General features: G+C 44.2%; 1 protein-coding gene and 1 long non-coding RNA gene across 4 annotated transcripts; both read right to left on the bottom strand.

Annotated features, from left to right (window-relative positions):
• Positions 1 to 501: 501 nt before the first annotated feature.
• Positions 502 to 886, bottom strand: LOC121403824. 3 transcript variants are annotated; one of them, XR_005967494.1, is made up of 3 exons: positions 845 to 886; positions 680 to 723; positions 502 to 571 (listed from the first exon to the last, which is right to left on the bottom strand). It is a non-coding gene; the product is annotated as an uncharacterized LOC121403824 (long non-coding RNA). The 3 variants fall into 3 exon arrangements; XR_005967492.1 differs by lacking the exon at positions 680 to 723; XR_005967493.1 differs by lacking the exon at positions 845 to 886 and having other exon boundaries at positions 680 to 791.
• Positions 887 to 2231: 1345 nt separating this feature from the next.
• On the bottom strand, positions 2232 to 20600 carry LOC111067731 (serine/threonine-protein kinase Warts). The gene is made up of 9 exons (XM_022357005.2): positions 20277 to 20600; positions 14031 to 15354; positions 5638 to 7134; positions 4690 to 5563; positions 4512 to 4632; positions 3907 to 4022; positions 3772 to 3850; positions 3510 to 3705; positions 2232 to 3439 (listed from the first exon to the last, which is right to left on the bottom strand). The coding sequence occupies exons 2-9, from the start codon at positions 14151 to 14153 to the stop codon at positions 3038 to 3040; spliced, it is 3408 nt and encodes a 1135-aa protein (XP_022212697.2). The 5' UTR covers positions 14154 to 15354; positions 20277 to 20600; the 3' UTR covers positions 2232 to 3037.
• Positions 20601 to 20939: the final 339 nt, after the last annotated feature.

Raw genomic sequence — 20939 nt, 5'->3', positions numbered from 1 at the left:
TGTATGTATGTGTGTATGTATGTATGTACATATGTATGTATGTATGTTTGTATGTATGTATGTATGTTTGTTTGTATGTATGTTTTGTTTGTATGTATGTACATATGTATGTATGTACATATGTATGTATGTTTGTTTGTACCCTGCAGTACGGGTAAGCGATGTGTAAGCAACCACACATCGATGGCAACGTCATGCAGCTCGATGACATAAGCGATGACCTGCCATACGATGGGCTGTTTACTTTAACACAGGGATGTCCTAGGAGCATAATCGATGACATAGTAAGCGAGAATTAGCCGAAAGTCAGGCCTTAATAAGCGATGAATTTCCCTTAAAAAGTAAGGCCCTAATAAGTGATGTATTTAAGTAAAATTTTTTGATATTTTGATGAAAAAGGCATGGGTAAATTCTGTTTTAAAGTATTAAATTTCTTTTATTTATTGTTTTCTTATAAAAATGTATACATATTCACATTTTTGTGCTGTGTGTTCTTTTTTCCACAGAACCTTTTTAGTTTTTTTGATTTGCTCATGATCGTAAGGTCGTCGTGGTCATTCAACTGAATCGCCTTTAAAATAAGATGGGTTAATTAAAATATTTTTCAATTTGTTAACAATGCTTTAGTAGATCAGCAGTGCATTTGCGCCAAAAGCAAAACACTCGCCAAGATATGTACCTGTTCGACTCAAGACTCGCAAGAACCAATCGGGTGGTTTTTTTCTGTTTTCGTTGTTGGAAATGAAAAATTTCGTCCAAAAATTTAATTTCGCACTATCACATTTTCTTCATTTTTTACAACGCACAATAGACTATTTTTAATTGAATGAAACACTGCACTTACCTGATAATAATTTTGCCCAAAATAAACAAAACCTGCGTCTCACTTTTCACCGCATAATTCTAACAACGTTGTCGATGCCGACGGCAAAACCGAATTCTGTTACGGCACGAGTCGTAACAGAAAGAAACAAAGAAAAAAAAGAGTTGTCAGACCGACGCGTCGATCGCGACGTCGACGTCATATTCTACTCGTCTGTTGCAGCGGCAGAGAAAAAATCTTGAATGACGCGTAGTTGACATTTGTCATCGCTCACTTCTGGTACTGCAGGGTATGTATGCATGTACATATGTATGTATGTTTGTTTGTATGTATGTATGTACATATGTATGTTTGTTTGTATGTATGTATGTTTGTTTGTATGTATGTATGTTTGTTTGTATGTATGTACATATGTATGTTTGTTTGTATGTATGTACATATGTATGTATGTTTGTTTGTATGCATGTGTGTATGTATGTATGTACATATGTATGTATGTTTGTTTGTATGTATGCATGTACATATGTATGTTTGTTTGTATGTATGTATGTATGTATGTTTGTATGTATGTATGTATGTATGTTTGTATGTATGTGTGTATGCATGTATGTACATATGTATGTATGTATGTTTGTTTGTATGTATGCATGTACATATGTATGTATGTATGTATGTACATCTGTACTCCTCCATTCCTCGTTCTCGTTCCTCGTTTTGTGTTGAATTCAATACATACACGTTTTTATATACATTTTTTGCTTTCCATTTATTAATTTGTTTTAGTAAACTAATTGGCCAAGGCACACACAGAGTTGGTTTGTATTTTCCCCTTCAATTAGCTCGATTTCTCATCTCACATTTAATATATATACTACATATTCATACATAATTAGATAGATAAAATATATACTATATAGATATTCATATAAAAAACACACGCACATACAAACTGAGGCTAATTTGAATGGGGAAACCGAAACACGTTTACATTACACACACTTCAGGCGTTTTCCAAAACGCCAAAAAATACGACAAACAAAAAACTGATGTACTCTCGCGCCTTATGTGTTAGGAATTAAACTAGATTATGGTTAGGCGGTTGGTTCTTCTATAAACTAAAAAACATCTTAAACGGTACACAACTTTAGCATAAATAAAAATGTATTGCATATATACTATATATAAGGTGTAACTATGCATAAGGATTAAAATGTAGGCTGCTTTACAATATTACAATAACTCCTCCTCCTCTCCTCCATTCCTCGTTCTCGTTCCTAGTTTTGTGTTGAATTCTCCTTCCTCTACATTCATTCTCATTTAAACAATTTGATTTGGCATTCAACAAGTTGGTCTAACATTGCTATAGATACTTAAAGTATACAATATATATAAAATAGATATAGATATATGTAGGTATCTCTTAGTTTGTTCTTGTTTTTGTAGGGTTGTAGATGCTGGACACAAGTTTGAAGACATTTCAATAATGAGCAGTGACAGAGATGGGCGTGGGCGTGGGTTCGTAGATAGAATAGCGCAGAGTGGTTCTGTTAGATTAGATTAGGCTTATAAGACCCGCTTATATCGCTATCGCTCAACTTATGGTCGCCAATCGATGATGTTCCGTGTCCATTCTGAATCTGTGGTGTGGTTTGGTGGGAGATGGCATGGACTAACCAGCCTGCTGAATTAGTTGCCATCCATCGATTGGTCGCCTGGTCCCCTGGTTTTGGGTTGTAGAGTGGATTGGGCTTAGGTAAATTCGCTTCGCTCAGTGTATATATATAGAGGGTAGAGTTCTCGTTTTAAGGCATTCTTGTTTTTTTTTTTAGCTTTGAGCACCAGAAATTGGTTCGATTCTTTCAGGTTCTTGCACGCTTAATAGACTGCAGAACGTAGATATGTAGATATATCTGTGGTTTAGAAAGTATATTCAAAATTTATGACTCGTTCTCGCGTTCCCTCTCATTAACTTTTTTAATTTTTCTCTTTAAATTTATTCAGTTCATGCACTCAAGCATATGATATATTTGTATTTATATGTGTAGTTCCCCCTCTTCTCTCCTTCTTTCTTCTACTTTCTCCTATAAATTATATAATCTATATAGTTTCATTCTCCTGTGGGCTGGTCGTCACACAGCGGACTCTCCTTTGTGACTATTTGACTAACAATTGATTGGGGGTGTGGTGGGTTCGGGGCTAGTGGTGGTTCGGAATTCACACGTAGACCGGCGCCTGATCGTCTGTCATATCCGGCTGTTGTTTGTCGTCGAAGAATCTCCTAAAGGTAAATTCGAAAAATCCATGGAATTGCCTGTCGTTTAGCTCGATGTCGTCCCCGCTGCTCATGTTCGAGTCGTTGGAACGCAGTTTGTCCGGATCCACCGGATCGAAGTTGGACGTGTCCGTGGGATGCTTGATCTCGGGTATGAAGGGCGCCTTCTGCTTCCGCATGTCCGCAAAATCGATTCCCTTGAAGAAATCATGGCTTTTCACCTCGTCCACGCTCTTGCCCAACCGCTTGTCGGCCGATGCACAGAGCCGGCGAATCAGATCGGTGGCCTCTCGCGAGAGCTCTGCCTGCGGCGGTATATGCAACGATTTCTCCCAGTTTATGACCTGCAAAGGGGTCGAAATCAAAATCGTTATAAAACCCATCTTCCAGTGATATATCAATCGTTTGTTCCACCTTCTGTTGTGTTTCCAGTGGGGTATTGGCCAGGAAGGGCGGCTGCCCCACCAGCATCTCGTAGAGAATCACTCCGACGCTCCAGTAGTCGCACAGCTGCGTGTAGCCGCTCCGCTCCAGCACCTCGGGCGCTATGTAGTTCGGTGTCCCCACCAGCGAGTGGGCCAAAACTCTTTGGTGATCGCGCATTCGCCGTCTACGGGATCACAAAGATTTAATGATTAAGCAATAATCAAGAGGCGATTCATGGACATGGACTTACCGCTCCAGCACAGTGGGTTTGGGTCCATTCTCCGAGTAATCCTCCCAGGGTTCCATCGAGTCCTGACGCGAGTGATTGCCTATGCGGTTCGAGAGAATTATAAGAGCTCTGTTTCCGTTTGATCTCTTGCCTTACCATTCTCCTGATAGTACTTTGAGTTATGCGTCCATCGGAATCCCGTGCATAGGCCGAAATCGGTGAGTTTTATGTGTCCGACACTGTCGATGAGTATGTTGTCAGGTTTGATGTCTCTGCGAGAAGGAGATCAGGGAATATATAAGTAACATTTAAAGATTTTAATCATTACGATATTGGAAAAAAAGGAAAAAATTGTTAGGTAGTGGATTAATATCAACTATCAGAAAGGCAGTTCCCTAATGCATTCCATAAAATGAGGTTATATTCTATATTTGAGGGATTCAATAGATTATATATTTGGGGTACATATTTGCTATATCAAATATGCAAAATCATTTCGAATGGGGGCAGTAATTGAATACATAATTAAGGATTGGATGAGATCAGATATTGAAGGTGAAATCTAACAAAATTTTCTCTCAAAGTGAATTTGAATTTAGCTAGAAGAATGTCTTTTCTAATATAATCAAATATCTCCCTTTATAGCGAGTTGTAAAAAGAATCATTACAATGGCTTAATGTTTAAAATCGACGTATTTATCTGGATCTAAACAGTCTCGGAACACTACCAATTCCTTAGGCACAGCTCCAGGCTGAATTACCTGTGAATGAACCCCATTTTGTGTACACTGTCCACGGCGCAGGTGACTTCTGCTATGTAGAAGCGGGCCAGCTCCTCCTCAAAGATGCCCAACTTGATCAGCAGCGACATGAGATCGCCACCTAAAGAGAACAGACGACAGATTAGCGATAGGTTAATATAGATAAGGGCTGGCTTACCGGGTATGTAATCCATCACAAAGTATAAATTATCCTTATCCTGAAAACTATAATAGAGCTTCACGACCCAATTGTTGTCGGCCTCGGCCAAGATATCACGTTCGGCTTTCACATGCGCCACCTGGTTGCGCTTGAGGACATCGGCCTTGCGTAGCGTCTTCATGGCGTACAGATGATTGGAAGTGTCGATCTTGCGGACGAGCGTCACCTCCCCAAAGGCTCCCACGCCGATGGGCTTGATCTTCACGAACATGCTCTTGTCCATCTTGGCCCGCTTGAGGCGGATGTAGTTGCTCTCCTTCTGGTTGAGCATCTTCCGCATCTCGATCTGCGTCTCGTCCGGTAGCCCAACCTTGAGCATCTCCTTCTCCAGCTGGTTCTTGCGGTAGGTGCGCTGGCGGTACGACTTGATCACGTTCTCGATGTGCTGCTCCATGAAGAACTTGAAGGCCTGCGGCGAGTACTGCCGCATGCGACCCTCCTTCCGCTCCTCCTCCTTCTCCTTGGAGATCTTCCGCTCAGGTATCGGCGACGCATGCTTGATCTTCTTGCAGGCGGCAGCGGCGGCCTTTGCTCCCGAAGAGGATGCTGTCGACGTGGATCCATTGCTTCCACCCGAACTGTTCGCTCCCGCTCCGCTGTACTTGGCGGGTGGTATTGGTGGCGTGGTGGCAAGGTTGCTGTTCGTGATCTGAATGTTGTTATTGTTGCTGGCGGGTTTAGTGTCGTTATTGTTGTTGTTGTTGCTACTCTGGTAGGGGGGTGGGGGTGGCAGCTGTCTGCCAGGATTGCCATTGCTCGCCAGGGCTGCCTTCTGCTGCTGTTGTTGTTGTTGTTGTTGTTGCTGCTGTTGGGCCTGCGCTTGCGCCTGAGCCTGAGGGAGAAGAAAGGATATATCGAATTTAGTACCAAATGTCGATAATTGCTCGCATATCTCGATATCCTTACCTGTGCCTGAGCCTGCGCCTGGAGTGCTCTCAACGCTTGGAGCTGCTGCTGTTGCTGCTGTTGTTGTTGCTGCTGCTGTTGCACCTGCACCTGCTGCGGATGCACAACGGCGGCCTTGGCCTGCATGCTCTTGGCATATGAGGGAGGCTCCATGCAGGCGGGCTTGACGACCACGGATCCGTTGAGAGCGGACCCCATAAGTGGCGGCGTTGTAGGCGTGGGTGGCTTCACGGCGGACGATCCCACAATCACGGACCCCGTGTTCGGGATCACCAGGAGCGGCGAGTGCTGATGGGCGGCAGCCGCCGCTGCCTGCTGCTGCTGCACAACCGCCGGCGACTTTTGAGGATAGGATGGCGGTGCGGCCAGGACGTGAACCGGACTGTTGCTGGCGGAGGCACTGACCGGCGACTGGGGCGCCACTGCCGTCTGCAGCACAGGCTTCTGCACCTGCGTGCTCTTCACGCTCTGCATGATGATGGGCTGCTGGGTGCGCGCTTGGTACGCCCTCGGCTGGGGCTTGGCCAGGCCCACGGATCCCGCTGAGACGGGCGGGGGCGGCAGGATGCCGCTGCTGTTGCTCACGGTGATGGGACTGGGCGATCCCGCCGATGTGGCCGAGTAGATGCCGCTGCTGGGGGACTTGCGGTAGTCCGACTGCTGCGACTGCGTCGGCGACTGGCGGGACTGCATGGAGGCCGTGTAGCTGGGCGGCGGCGGCGGTTGACTGCTGGTCACCACCACCGTGTTGATGAGGTACGGCGGCGGGGGCTCCACCGCAGCGCCATTGCTTCCGCCGGGGTACATGCTGAGCGCCTTCATCTGCTGCGAGAGCTGCTGCTGCGTCTTCAGCCCGTTCTGCGGTATGACCGGGGAGGTGCCACGTGTCCCAGGCGCTCCTGGCGGGGGGGCTATCGCCGGTGGGCGGTTCAGAGCCGGCGACCTTCGCTTCACGTACGCCTGATTCGTAGGCGGTGGCGGCGGGGGCGTGGCCGAACTAGAGGCCGTTGGATTCCGTGGTGGCGGTGCCGGAGGAGCCGCATCGCTGAAGCTGCTGGGCGACGGGGAATATGGACCCGTAGTGCTGGCCCGGCTGCCACCCCCACCGCCGCCTCCCCCTCCGCCGAGGCCCTGGTGCGAGTGGGAGTGCGGGCTGTCGGAACGGGAGCTGCCGGCGCCAGAGTCCAGGGCCGGACTGCAGCGCAGATAGTGGCTCGGGGTGTCCCGCTCGATGCTCGGCTTGCGGATCAGCTTCGTGGGGATCAGGGGGTTCATCATCTTTGGCACGTGCCCGTTCGTCTGCAGGGCCACGCCCACACCCACGCCAACGCCCACCACAGGCTGGCCGCCTACTATGGTGGGTGGCGGGGGGATGACCACATCTGGCGATGGGGACGCCGACGGTGGCGGCTCCATGGGCGGCTTGACATGATGATAGTCCGGAGTAAGTGCATCATTGCGTCCATTGGTGGCTGTGTATCGCAGAGCTGTGTAATTCTGCAACGGGGAAGGAGAAAGAGGGTCAGAATAGGTTTCTATCCAGTTCTTAGATCATAAAATACTAGAAATCCATCCATCCATCTATCCCCAATCCTTGTATGATTACACCCACCCCCTCGTTACCTCTAGGGGGCTACGCCTCTGCCTGATCAACATTCCTGCACCTTCCCGACATGTATGAGTGCAATGCTGTGTGTGTGTGTGTGAACATCAAAAACTAAACAAAAGAGACGCACACAAAACAAAACCAAATCAAAAGCAAAAGCAAAAGGAATAAGCAAAGAAGCAGCGCCTAAAACAAAAGGCCGAAGAAACACCAGCGCAGAAGCGATCAAAAAAGCATTGAAATCAAATTCTTGCCATCGTCGAGAAATTCCTAAAAGTCAGGCGGCGCACACAGTGGGCGAGAGCGAGAGCGAACGAACGCAAGAGAACGAAAAACGAAACGACGAAAGGAAGGCAGGCCCAGAGTATATTAAGTGTAAGGTAGGGCAGTCTCCAATGAGCCTGCACATGCATTTCTAGTGTTTGCAGTATCCACGCCATAGATCCGCACTTTCCAGATCTGGAATGCAGCCGGCTAGATTTTCCAGACTCTCTTTCGGACTGGCTCACCTTCACACTAAACATAGCCTGGACATGGCTGCAAGCAAAAGATCAGAGCAAAGAAGAAGAGCAATCGCCGGCTGCGGCTGCCAGATGCGCCAAGTGGAAACCCAAACGAACGTCAGAGCGAGATGCAAGGCAAGGGCAACCTTCGGCTTTGATTTTGTATGCGTGAGAGCGTGTGTGTGCATGTGTGTGTGTGTCGCCTTGTTCTTGTTTCCTTTCACATGCGTTGTTGTTGTTGTTGTTGTCGCTGCTCTGCTGCTACCAGTTTTACGCGTTCTTTTGATGCCTCCTCTTGTTCTTCTTCAATCTGTTTTTGCCCTTTTGTGACTGATCCTCGATTTTATGACTTTACCTCTCTCCCTTCCCCTTTACCAATTTCAGTGACTGCTGCCTGACGAACGGAGATGGCATATGGGAGGGAGTCGACTTTTGGGTACCCTACGTACGGAACATTATTGACTATTCAGAGTGCATGCCTTTTACTTGTCTAATCATCATCACTAAATTTAGAGAAACAATAATAATAGTATACCCAGTACACGACTAGGAAAACATTCCCTGGGTACCTTCCATTTCACATGCATTTTCGTGACAAGCGTTAAATTTGCCTCAAATTAAAACCAAGGACGCGAAACCCAATAAAGAATAAGAAGACCCCCAGCAGGCTTTCTGTCCGTCTCTCTCTCTCTCTCTCTCTTTTTCTATAGCATCTTACAAGCAAGCCAATTTACGGCAAATTAGCAAAAGCCAATGGGCACACTAAATCAACAAATGCAGGCAGCAACAAAAGTACTTTGAGGAGGAAAAAAAAGTGTCGCCCACGCGAAATTTGCATTCCGCTAAGTTCTCAGGCTAAATTCTCAAATAAAACAAATTGGATTTTGCTTGGGATGCGAATGGGAATGGGGACGGGACTTGTCCAACACTTTCGTTAATCCACTTAAGCGCCTTCTTTGCGGCTCTGACGATTGCTTGCAATTGGCCAAGCGATTACCGGGTGAGCAAGGTCAAAGGAATTTACAGATTACACAAAACGAAACACCCTACTCATCCCTCCCCACCCCTGCCCCACTGAAGATGTGGATGATGCAACCTTGACCGAATTGCCTCTTTGAACCTGACAGAAGGTATATTATATACATACATATCTATTATCTGCTACAGATCGAAGAACTATATAGAGAGAGCAGGAGGTGGGAGTGTTCCAAGAGAGAGGAACGAATTACGATTGGTATTTCTCAAACCCATCCGAACAAACGCCAACAAAATACATCAAAATTCGAAATTCTTGGCAAGGGGAAAATATTTGTGTAAAATGTACCCACAGTCAGCACTTGGTAGCAGAAACTACCGGTAAGAGAAGTATCGGAAAAGACAACATGAAAATAGAAAACGGAACCATAGGAACATTAAAAGATAAGTTCGCGCAAGAGATCTGATCAGTAGTAGAATTATAGATCTTGTAAGATCCGAAAAGATTAACTTATAGGAGATTTTGGAACATGCACAGCAAAGTTTTCCCCACTAAAGTGTGTCTACTGTGGAATTATCTGAATACTGGCAATATCTCTCACACTGATCGGACCAGATCATACCATAACCAAACCATATCGAAAGGCACTAGTGGGAGACATGGGGGCATATCATCAGTCCAAACATTCGGTCTGTTTGTTTGTGTTTGTATTCCATGTGAGTGTATGCGTTTGTCTGTTTGTCTTTTGTTATTATTAGAGTCAGAACACACACACCACAACCCACCACGCCACACAGATAATCGTTTATATAGAGAACATTCTTTTTTGGGCGATTGCTTCGCTTGATATATGTTTGTCGGTTGAGAGCATAGTATTCGTATATTTAGGTGAAAATTCCTAAGAAAATAGCTAAAAACACAGCCCCCCACAGAATTAATGAAAGGAGAAGCAGAAGAAAGCAACCCAACGACAGGTTCAACAAATTTTCGCACGAATATCGCGCAAATTAGTCGAAAATTGCACCCCAAGGAATTCCATTTTGGCTCGAAAATGTGAAATGTGTCCGTGTCCCCCCATAAAAGATTCAAAAGACAGCTGATACAGTGGCGTTGATAAGTATGCGAATTTGTGGCATTCCAAATGACAGAATGCGATATACCTACTATATCACGAATCCAACTTTCCCTCATTCTATGCATTTATTCCCCATTATTAGTTGGCAATTATTTCCCCCACAATCGCATTATTTTCCGGACACACTGTTGGCCGCACACACTGCCTTATATAAATAGATGGATGAATTCGCACCCGATCTATAATTGGGATTACATGTGTACGGCGGCGGGCCATAACCGGACCAAATAAGAGTCACCACCGACTGTATGGGGTGGCTGTCGAACGGGGATCGACAGACAGACCCTGCAGATCGGCATTTGTCAATCGCATGATTCCCCCACTGCACCACCCCTCTCATTTTCTTCACTTTGTTTACTAATTTATTTATGGATTATTTTAATTTTTATTGTAATGGCTGCGTGCCCCCGATGACTGCCACACTGCGTTGGCGTTTGCCTCTTGTTTATTTTGCTGCCTTTTTTGCGTTTGATTTTTTATTTATTATCAGCATTTGTTATTTTAATTAATTTCTGCGCAAACTTGGACTGCGGACGTGGTACACTTGGAGAAATATTTTTGCTGGCAAATTAAGAAATCACTTTAATAATCGCTTAAATAGATGTAAAGACCGTAATTATTTTTTAGTTAATTTCACTTTTAAAGGTACCACGGAAGATACAATTCACAATTCACTCGTTTTCCAAAACTTTCTGTAGTTTTAAATAAAATATTCCCATAGAATGCAGTCAAATATTTTTCTGCCAGTGCATGGGTTGACCATTATTGATGCTCAGATATTTATAGCATGGCCAGAATGTCTGCGACGGCCCCCAAGACGTGTCTGTGGCTCCCCCTCTTTTTCTCTCTCTCTATCCGAAATGCCGCCAAAAATTGAGGAGGTAGGAAAAACGTTTGCGTGGGCGGTGGAACATGGTCGCTGAAAAGTGTTGATCGGTGATCGGGTGGCGGCGTTGCATAAATTCCGTATTTATTTATCGTTCAATCGTTTATCGCTTTGACATACGCCCTGCCCCCACATCTGTGGCGTGGCACTTCTCTGGCACGGGGGGATGCCTATATATGAGCAGATTATGGGTTTCTGGTATTTAGCCGCTCAGCATGACCAATTAGCCAGTCCATTGTGCCGCCAGAGGCAGCAGGCAGCAAAAGCAGAGGCGTGTAGGCCGCAGCAGTCAGCTAGCAGACATCGGGCGAAAGTTGGCCAAAAACTAAAGCCAGAGAAGAGACGGTGACCATGGCCAATGCCAGGCAACTGCAGCATTAAATTGTGGCCTGTCCAAAACTGGCCAAGTCATAACAATTAGCCAACATCCACATATCCCCCATACCCATCCCCAGCATACATATTTTTTACGGCCAAAAACCTGAGCACCGCCCAAACGATTGGATTAAGAGAAATCTCCTTCTGCTTCTCCTCTGCCTCTGGCTCTTCCTCTCTGTCTGTGGAATGCTTTTGGGGGCTGATCCTCAGAGTCGGAGTTGGGTCCAGTGTCCAGGGTCCAGTCCGCACTCCAACGATAATTTACAGTCGCAGCAAACAGTAGCTGGCAGCAAGTGGTGGATCGTAAAAATGTAAATTGATGACCCGTCAGATAATATTTAAGAATTTTTATGATGTCCTCCTCCTCTCTGGCTCCCTCTCTCGGTATCCTCTGTCGTATTCCTTTACAGCCCGTTTCAGATGTTTAGGAATTCCATCGATCGATATCATCTAATGGAAGTGCATGACGACGACGACGACGATGACGATGTTAATGGCCAAAAGCCAAACAAATTGAATTAGTTATCAGTTATAGACAACATTCCATATCGAATATGTGAAGTTTTCCAATAATGGCGAGTATTACTAATCAAAATGAGGCATTCATTAGGATTTTCATTGGATAAATTATGATGATATTGAATGTCTTTGATGGAATGTGAATTCCGTGGATGTTGAATCATCAAATTTAAATTAATTAACGCTTCAAAAGTGAATCCAAGACACTTCCTAAAACAATTAGGGATGATAAATGGGTTTATAAGTATGGAAATCTGTCCAAACACGACTTGGGAATGTAAATGAAATCAGTCTTCCTATGGGGTACATGTTTCTAGTGAAGCAAAATACCGAAAACTTACAATGAAACAACTGCACAAGGCCACATTCATCGATTGAAACTGATTAGCTGAACGAATTTTCCACAAGGGAATAGACACATTTGTTTTAAATGACACGAAAAGATTCCGACAAGCGAATCGGTATTGTATGATAAGCGATATTTTTATAATTATGTATTAATAACTCCTAACTATACAATTACAGAATTTCGGCAAATGCAGCAAACCGCGAATAAAGTCTAAAAAGCATCTTACACCCCTGAAACGGACTGTAACTGTTGCAACGCACTGAATCGAAGTATTCAGAGACACCGAGAGAGAGAGAGAGAGGAGAGAAACGTTCAAGCCAAAAACTTAATAAATGATTATTGCAAGTTGTTTGGCTAATTGTGGAGATGGTGCTGAAATTTACAACGGATCGTGAGAGATACTTCCTTACTTCATTAGTCATCCTCTCCGACCTCCCCTTCGCTGTCTCTCTCTATCACTCTTTCGTTCTGGTTTTGCATTATCAATAGAAAATCCACTCATCCAGCGATTCCCCAAGCGATCGCTTCCTCAGTTCTGATCCAATTCGATCAGTTTCTGTTCTTTCCAATCTTTTTGGTACGCTTTTTTGTTGGATGATTTTCGGTGTGACGTCAATGGATGGAATCCAGGGCGATCGCGTGTACACACACGCGCGCTCTCTCTCTCTCTTTCCTTCTCGCATGCGGGACACCACTTTGTCTGGCAGCAGTCGATGCCATCAGCACCACCCATCCACCCACTCACTCACTCTCTCGCAGAAGGCAGAAGGTCAATTGCATTTTGTTTGTCAGTTCATTAATTTCATTCCCATTCCCCTTCCTCTCTCTCTCTCTCTCTTTCTCTATGCTCTTGTTTGCGTTTAATTTTAGCTTATTCGTGACTCTCTCTTTCTTTGGCCAACTCCTCCTCTGTCGCCTCCTGCCACCCACCTCCTCCTCCTCCTGACCTTGTTCTAGCAGGTGAAAAATCTATGGCTCGTGCCAGTTTCCAGTGAAATTTCCATCTATTTCGAAGGGGTAATTCATCTGAAATTCTTAGTCCGCATGAACGAGGCATCATCTGCATATAAGATCTAATAATCTTATGGCCTCACGGCCGCCTCTCTGTCTGTCTAGATCTACAGTTAAGAAACTGCTTATAAGATGATATACAGAAATGTGATCCGTTTTCATAGCCATCGGTTGAAAAATCAATCAGAAAATATGGAAATGTAGGAGAAAAACTTAAGATGTTTCGGAATAAAAGGAAGTTTAAGAAAGAAATTCTAGAACAAATGTATTGGAACCTGTGGTACCATTAGTGCACTTTGTTAGAACATCATCAACTAATGTATATTATGATCTATTCAGAATTCCCACAAAAATAGAGTGGACTCCAGTAGCCATGTTTATATTCTCCTCTTTCCATTCCGCATCGCTTCTGTACCCCAAAAAGCATCCAAATCTTCGAATTCCCACCCCCCCAATTCCTTCTCTCAAAAATTCCATCGAAATTCCACCCACATCATCTTTTATTGTTGTTCGCTCTCGGATTCTGTTTGTGGCTTGCATTTTATCATCTACTTGTTAGTTTTTTATTAGTTGTCGTGATTTTTCCTTTTGTGTCTTTCTTAGCGCATCATTTGTTGGGCGGAGGCTATAAAATGTTTTGATAAGCATTGTTAATGGCATAACTTCGACTCGAGTGAACAAAACCTGAGGCTGGCATACGCGGAGAATCGAATGGGAATGAGTGGACTTTAATCCAAGATGATCCCCGACTGGAGTGGCATTCATCCCAGGCTAAACGGTTGATGGTTAAATGTTTGTACAGACACGAATCGAGAGATTCTTCGGATGAGTCACAGTTTTGGAAATGCCTTGGGAATGAATCTTGTTGATAAGAAGTGGCAAGTGGGGAAGGGTTTTCTTATGTTCAACAAAATTTGTCTTTTAGTGTAAACAAAATTGATCTCTCTGTTCTCTATCCCCATTGGAATCATCTGCTGGAATTTGTAGCATGGAAGAAAATTCCCATAAATAGAGTTTATAGATATCTTACCTGATTATTTCTTTGATTATTTTGTACTTCGAATCGTGTTAGATCCTGCTTGATGCTCTTGAGGGCTTCCGCTGTGTATGTATCATTGGGGCGACCGCCCCTTTTCTCCCCCGCTGGATGCATTCTGCTGATGCTGCTGCTGCTGCTGCGTCTTCTCTCTGCGGTATTTTCCACTCATATCACAAAATACTCTGCTCTACTCAGCTCTCACTCACACACGCGCGAACACTAAGGCACTCGTTGCTCTCGCTCCCACATCAGGGGAGAGATTTTTGTATGTAAATAAATATTTTGTATGTTTTCCCTTCCCCTTCTATCTGGGGATTCACTATACTAAAATATAATGTATGAGTAAATATATAAATAAATAAATTATTTAATCAGCATTTGTAGCTTTTGCTCTTGCTCTTGCTGCTTCTTTTTCTGTTTATTCTTGGGCACTTTTCTGCATTTGCATTTCTATTGTGGGGACTTTATAATGAACTACTCTTAGGCCTGCTTATACGAAGGTTTATGATGTTTTATTATCTTTATTGTTGGTGTTGCCGCTGCTGATCTTGAGATTGTTGATCTCAATAAAGATAAATGTCTTTGCATTGCTCCCGCTTGTTGCTTGTTGCTTTTTCTGTTTTTGTTTTTTGTTTTTTTATTTTGCCTTTACTTTGCTCCCGCTTTGCTCTCTCAGTGGGCTTAACGGGAGCTTTTGCTCTAGTTATGGGTGATATTAACGTTACTTTGGTTCTCCCACTCGATGTTCCTCCGCTTTTCACTCGTTCTCGTTATTTGCCTTACTCGCTGTAGCTTTGCTATTACTGTTTTACTTTTCTTTTGATTTTTGCTTTATCTTTTACTTTTGGTATTCCTTTTCTTGCTTTCGCTATCGCTCTCGTTCTTCGTCTTCCCTTTTTATTTGCGTTTCAAATCGTATTATTTATCACTCGCGACGCGAAAAACGCACAGAACACTCCACTCCACGCCCCGTCCAGATCCGTTCAAAAGGCACTTCTACACATTTGCATTTCCAACAAAAACTTCTTCATTTTGCATGTAAATAATTCCTCTTTTCTTCACATTTTGTATTCGATTTATTTCGGTTTGGTTTTTATCACAATTCAAATTTTATGCAAACGCAAAAGAGTCGCTCGCTCGCTGGCTGGCGATGAATGGGAATACGAATACGATTTGAATATTTGAATACCAAAATATTAGTTGATTTTTTGTTTAATTCGATTTGATTCTTGAGCGGTCTGCGGCCACAGCGGAATTTTAATTGATCGACGGCCGGACCCACACACACGCACACACAGAACAGACGACGTGAAGGCTGAAAATAGACGGAAAAAAAAAACAAAAACATATATGTGAAAATTGTGATCAAACAGAAATTGTCACACGCTTTGGCCGAGGACGCGTTTCGGACGCGTTTAAAGCAGCCCCAAAAAAGCAAAGTCATTCGATAAACACACACGCCAGACTGTTGTCCCGCTCACACATATATATATATATAGTTGTCTCGCTTACACATGCATTCAAACGGTTTCCTCTATCAGAGGACTAACAAACGGTTAATCTGGAGAATAAAATCCATTCGGTCTCTCTCGAACTGCCTTTCCTTTCATTTGCACATACCTTGGACCATAATCCCATGGCATGTAAATGGCCAGAGACGTGAGTCATCGCAAAGCAGACAGCTCAAGAGAGCCAGAGCCAGCCCATGCCCATGGCCGGAAAAGCCCCACTCATTGTTCCTAATGACCCAAAAGACGGGGAAGAGACAAAAGACCAAGAGGAAGTTCACCTGGAAACAGTTTCGCAGAAAGAGAGAGATCGCGCTGCATCACCTGGGCTGAGAGGGGGCGGACAGTCTGACGCGTGCACATAATTTATGCGTAGCGGCATTATGTCATCCCCAAAATTCGAAATCAAATTTCGGGGGAAATGTCTACAAACAAACAAAATCCCCGCACCAACAGCATTTTTACGATGAACCATTAAATTCACACTATCCCAAGAGAGAGGGGGAGGGATAGCTGGCTTAAAGGGGGAATGGCGTGCGCACCTGACTATGAAATAGCCATCAATATATGTATGTATCTGAAAGATACTACGTAAACACAAAACAACATTCCGAATTTGTGCCAAGTGCAAATGAGGAACAAAATATGAAAGAAAGATCGGATTCAAGGGCCCGAATATTTAAATACCCTTTGCAGATCCGATTAGTAATCCCTTTGCGATGATAAGTGTATCCACTGTATATCACTGTGTATCTTAAGTCTACCTCTGCCAAAAGAGGGCCCACTGTCTCTGAAAATGTGGATGCCAAAACGTTTTGTCGGTACACATTCCTCAACCGATCTTAGCGGGCCTTAGACATCTGTCAACATTTAGCTGGCCTGATGATATTCAAACAAAATTTTGATTGCCCCCCTCAACATAAAAACAAAAAATAAACAAAAAAGAACAGAAAATATGAGTTTAATTATTCTGTTGACAAATGTGGAATTCTGCGTTTACTTTAATTTTGTTCTTACATTTTTGCAATGGAATGTGTACCCGTACTCGTAGCCGGCCATACAATAGATGATAACACGGGGGAGCAGAGAGATAGAGATATAATATGTACTGTTGTGGATTGTAGATCTGGTTGGGTAAACACCTCTGTTCCACGCGCCATATCCGCGAATGTCAACAGCGAGCGACCCTGTACAGTGTACACTGTACATAGGTAGGTGTCCCATCCCGCCCCTCTATGGCGTTCCACCTCACCAAATTGGGATATTTTCACATTCCACGAATTCCACAAAATATTTTTGCGCAAATATTGTACATGTGGGAGTGGATCTACGAGTACATATGTATAGTATATATCCGATAACCAATTAACAATAACTTGCGTGTTCTCTCTCTCTCTCTCTCTTTCTCACTGCCATACCCATTGCCATTGTGAGGGATATTTTGATTTTGATGGCTTATTAAGCGACTCGACGCTTTGGGAATTTTTAATTGTTTAATTGCGTCCCCCCTGCACATAAAAGAGAAGCTGCCGCTTAAGCGGAATTCTTTATTTAACATTAATTACCCGAATTGAACATTTACCAATGGCTAATCAGGAAACGAGAGGAGAGAACTCAGCTTTTCTCACAGCTTTGAGTGATCTGTTAATGTTAATGGGAGGGTAATTTAACAGAGAATTTCCCATAAAAATTAATATTTGGAAAGAATCTCCCTTCCAGCATTCCCCTCCTGTTAATATCTCTCGTGCTCTGTTGTACAGAGAGCTGCTATCCACTGAGCAATCGAAGACACGCTGCAGGGGGCAAACACTCAAATACACACTCACACACACACACACACACACACACACAGAAGTGTGCGACGTCAACGTTGACGCCTGCCGCAGCGAAACGCAGTGCCTACTAGCTCTCGACGGCAGAAGATAAAAATAGTATTAGTTGCTGATTATTATTGCAAAAATGCGCATTCCACGGCAACTTATTCCACAAGGGAAGTGGGAGAGGGAGAGAGAAAGAGAGAGCTCCATTCTACGCGTGCACTTCTCTTTCTCTCTCGCTCTCTCTTACTCTCTGTGTTTTCGTTTCGTTTTCCCTTTTTTCAAGCACTCTCTCACACACACACACACACCAAACAGAGAGACTGCAGCATGTTTCAAAATGTGTAGAAAAGAGGAGCAAGCATAGTGGAGTGATCGGTGGGAGGGGGAGAATGGAAGCAAGCAAGAAAAACGAGCTAAATTGCATTTTCGTCGTCGTAGTCGTTGCTGCAGCCGTCCTCGATGTTGTTGTTGTCGCTCGACTAAGATGGGAGGGCACTGGCGTCGTCCAGAGGAGGGTGGGAGGTAGGTGGAAGGCGTTGCTGAGCTGGTCATCAATGGCCGCCCACCCAGCCCCCTCCTCAACCGATCAGTGGAATGGACGGACACGCTCAGATCGAACTGGAAAATGTGTGCTCTCTTTCCAACACCCTAGACAAGAGATCGATACGAGTAGTTTGATTAGATCGAAGGAGCTTTGGACGGATCTTTCCCCAAGCTTGATAATTTTTCGCGCTTTTTACAAAATCTTCTATGGTTAATTTCCAATCAAAGGGTATCCCTAGTACGTCACAGCCCACTACAAGTCTTCCTTCATTCCTTTCTTGTTTTATCGTTCATTTACTTTTGAGAGCAGCAACAACAAACCCTCACCTGTTCCATGCTGCCGCCGCTGGCAGCGTACCAGCAGAGCTGCAGCAGCAACAACAGCAAACTCACTCACACACACACTCTCGCATAATCCACTACGAATTGCATGCTGGAATGTGAATGGAATCTGAAAAATTTTTAGCGTCGGCTGCCGATGACGCCGCAGAAACAGCAACAACATTTTGCACGTTTGGAATGGAACGGAACGAGGGAGGGGAGTCGGCGGAAGCCTGGTCAAGCTTTTTTTGGCTCGAACTTTGTGACTTTTTTTGGGGCTTGGCTTTAACCAAATTGCAACATTTACGTTTCAACTGTTCGTGTCTCCCCCGCCCGATTCGATTCGATCTGAGCCGATCCCCTTTCTGCTTCCATTAATCGCCTGCCTGGGAAATTATTGTCGCTTTGACATTGAGCGCATTTCTCACAGCAGAGACGTCAACGTCTGCCTCTAATTACAAAGTGATCCAACGGAGGGGGACTCCACTCCCCCCCGCTGCATGCAATGCAGTTACTTGTGCCACATTTTTGCATCTCTCATATTCACATTTACCCCGCTTTTGCTATTGCTTTTGTTGTACATTTGTCTCCATATTTCTTTTGACATTTTGTTGTTGTTGTTGTGTTCGTATGTAAATCAGAGGCGCAGCTGCCTGCCTGCCTGTCCAGGGCTGCATCAGCCCGATAGAGACTTTGTTGCAGGTACAGTGGAGAGTGGCTAAGTGCGAGCTCATCTGTCCTTTTGGCGGAATCAAACTCACTCGTTCCACAGTACTCTTGCCCCCCCCCAATTCATGCTCTCACTCAATGGGTAAACTTGCAGTTTCCCTTTAGGCAGTCACCACTGTACCCCTCTGCATGGTCTGATCTTCTCACTGTTTGTCTGGTTTTTCTTATTCCCCCAATTACGCTTGTTCTTGTTGTTGTTACAGTAATTCTCGCTCTTGTTTTTCACGATTTATTATGGTTTTCTTTGCCTTTTTTTTTTTTCTTTTTTAAAGAATTGCAATTGTGAATCGCACAGAACGCCCACGAGACGGGTTTTTGACACCTGAATTATTGCCGCAATTTGTTGCAGTTGACATTTGTCTGACGAGGGGTGTGGTGCTACGGAGAGGGGCAGCCTCCACTCTCAAAAGTGCAGCAGGTTCAAGACACTAAATTGCGTGCGGGCGTCCGTGCGTTCTTGGCTGAGTTTGACCTTGCGACAGGGAAGAATGCAGCAGCATACTTTGTGTAAAGCACCTCCTAAATGGTTCCTATGCTGTTTAAAAACTATTCTTAATAGTTTTCCACACACTTACAGAAATATTACTCCGATTTTGTGTGGTAACGATGGATAGAGAGGGGAGGAATATCAATCTTAGAGCCTTGTGCGGGAGAAGGTTCTCTGATCACTCCTCACCTCATATTTAATACACTTTCGTCAGGAGGGGGCCTGTTCTGTTTCTGTGATCTCCTCTCTATCCCACACTCGCACTCTAATCACACACACACGAAATAGTTGCAAGAGCGAGAGAAATATGTAAATACTGGATCCAGGGGGGTCAGGGGATTTCAGCATTTGGTATTTTTATGGCAAATCAAACATTTTGCAAGTCAAAATGCACTCACTAATACACACAAACACTATAGATCGCACTCGATCAGCAGTCTTGCACACATGTAAAACTTAACAGTGACATGCACACACACACACACACAGGGTCTCATGCATACAGCTTAACAGTCCTCACACACACGCACACACACCTGATCTCATATACATTTCCCAGCAGTTTTTGCATTTCGTTTTTAAACACTTTTTCCACAGATTTGCTGCGTTTTTCCTTTAGCTTTTTTTCGAGAGAAATACGATGGACGCGATGGGATGGGGGCAAGAGGGAGACATACAATTGGAAATACGCATACACACACGCACACGGGCACACTAACGCACACTCTCGCAATCGAACTGTTGCACTTTTGTTGCTTTTGGAAAATACACAAATTGCGCACACGTTTCCCATGCAAACGTTGCATTTCCCAACTCAACCGTGATTTACCTTCACGCAGCGAGTTTTCCCAGCACTTTCCTGCCACTTTTCTTCTATATTTTTGGATATTTGGCTCTTTGTTCTCGCCTTTTTCTTCGATTGGATTGGGGAACACCACACACACGGAACACGGAGCACAGAGTAGTATTTGTTGACAAATCGCTGAATGGCTTTCTTTTCACTGCCCCCCCGATGGGTGGCACTTGCCGACGAACGCCAAGTCTATACCGTTGTGCACAGGCATATTTTTGTCGATTATCCGTGCGCGCTTTTAATAAAATTAATAAAAATTAGCTGCTCAAATCACTTTTGTTGCTTTTTTAGTTCGCGAACGAACTAGTTCACAGAGTGGTTCGCCTATCGATATATATTGTGAAAATATTCCATGTTGCCAACAAATGAACTAGTTCAGCTGAGCTACGCTACTCACAATTGCGTAGTGTGATCTTCCTGGAATATTGTTGGGGGGGGGTGGGGGGGTTAAAAATTAATTTTTCTAAAATCAGTTAACGGTGTACTATCTAACTAGTTAATACACTAACAGATCGGTTCAAGGCGAATCGGTAATGAAACGGGTCACAAAATATCATGGTGTGGCCCGCAGCAACTACGAATAGTATGAGTCTGGCAGCGCCACCAACAACGACGTCACATTCGTTTTATGTTCTCTTT

The sequence above is a fragment of the Drosophila obscura genome, unplaced genomic scaffold (genome assembly GCF_018151105.1).
Source record: "Drosophila obscura isolate BZ-5 IFL unplaced genomic scaffold, ASM1815110v1 contig_150, whole genome shotgun sequence".
NCBI classification, from domain to species: domain Eukaryota; kingdom Metazoa; phylum Arthropoda; class Insecta; order Diptera; family Drosophilidae; genus Drosophila; species Drosophila obscura.
The sequence above is the reverse complement of the archived record's forward strand: the minus strand, read 5'-3'. Positions and strand labels throughout refer to the sequence as shown.

What these genes read in the sequence shown, in the direction of transcription:
- LOC111067731 (XM_022357005.2), bottom strand. Translation starts at nt 14,153, where the DNA reads ATGCATCCAGCGGGGGAGAAAAGGGGCGGTCGCCCCAATGATACATAC. An exon ending in ATAATCAAAGAAATAATCAG is followed by an intron (nt 7,135 to 14,030) that starts GTAAGATATCTA and finishes TCCCCGTTGCAG; the next exon opens with AATTACACAGCTCTGCGATA. An exon ending in AAAGTACTATCAGGAGAATG is followed by an intron (nt 3,851 to 3,906) that starts GTAAGGCAAGAG and finishes CGAACCGCATAG; the next exon opens with GCAATCACTCGCGTCAGGAC.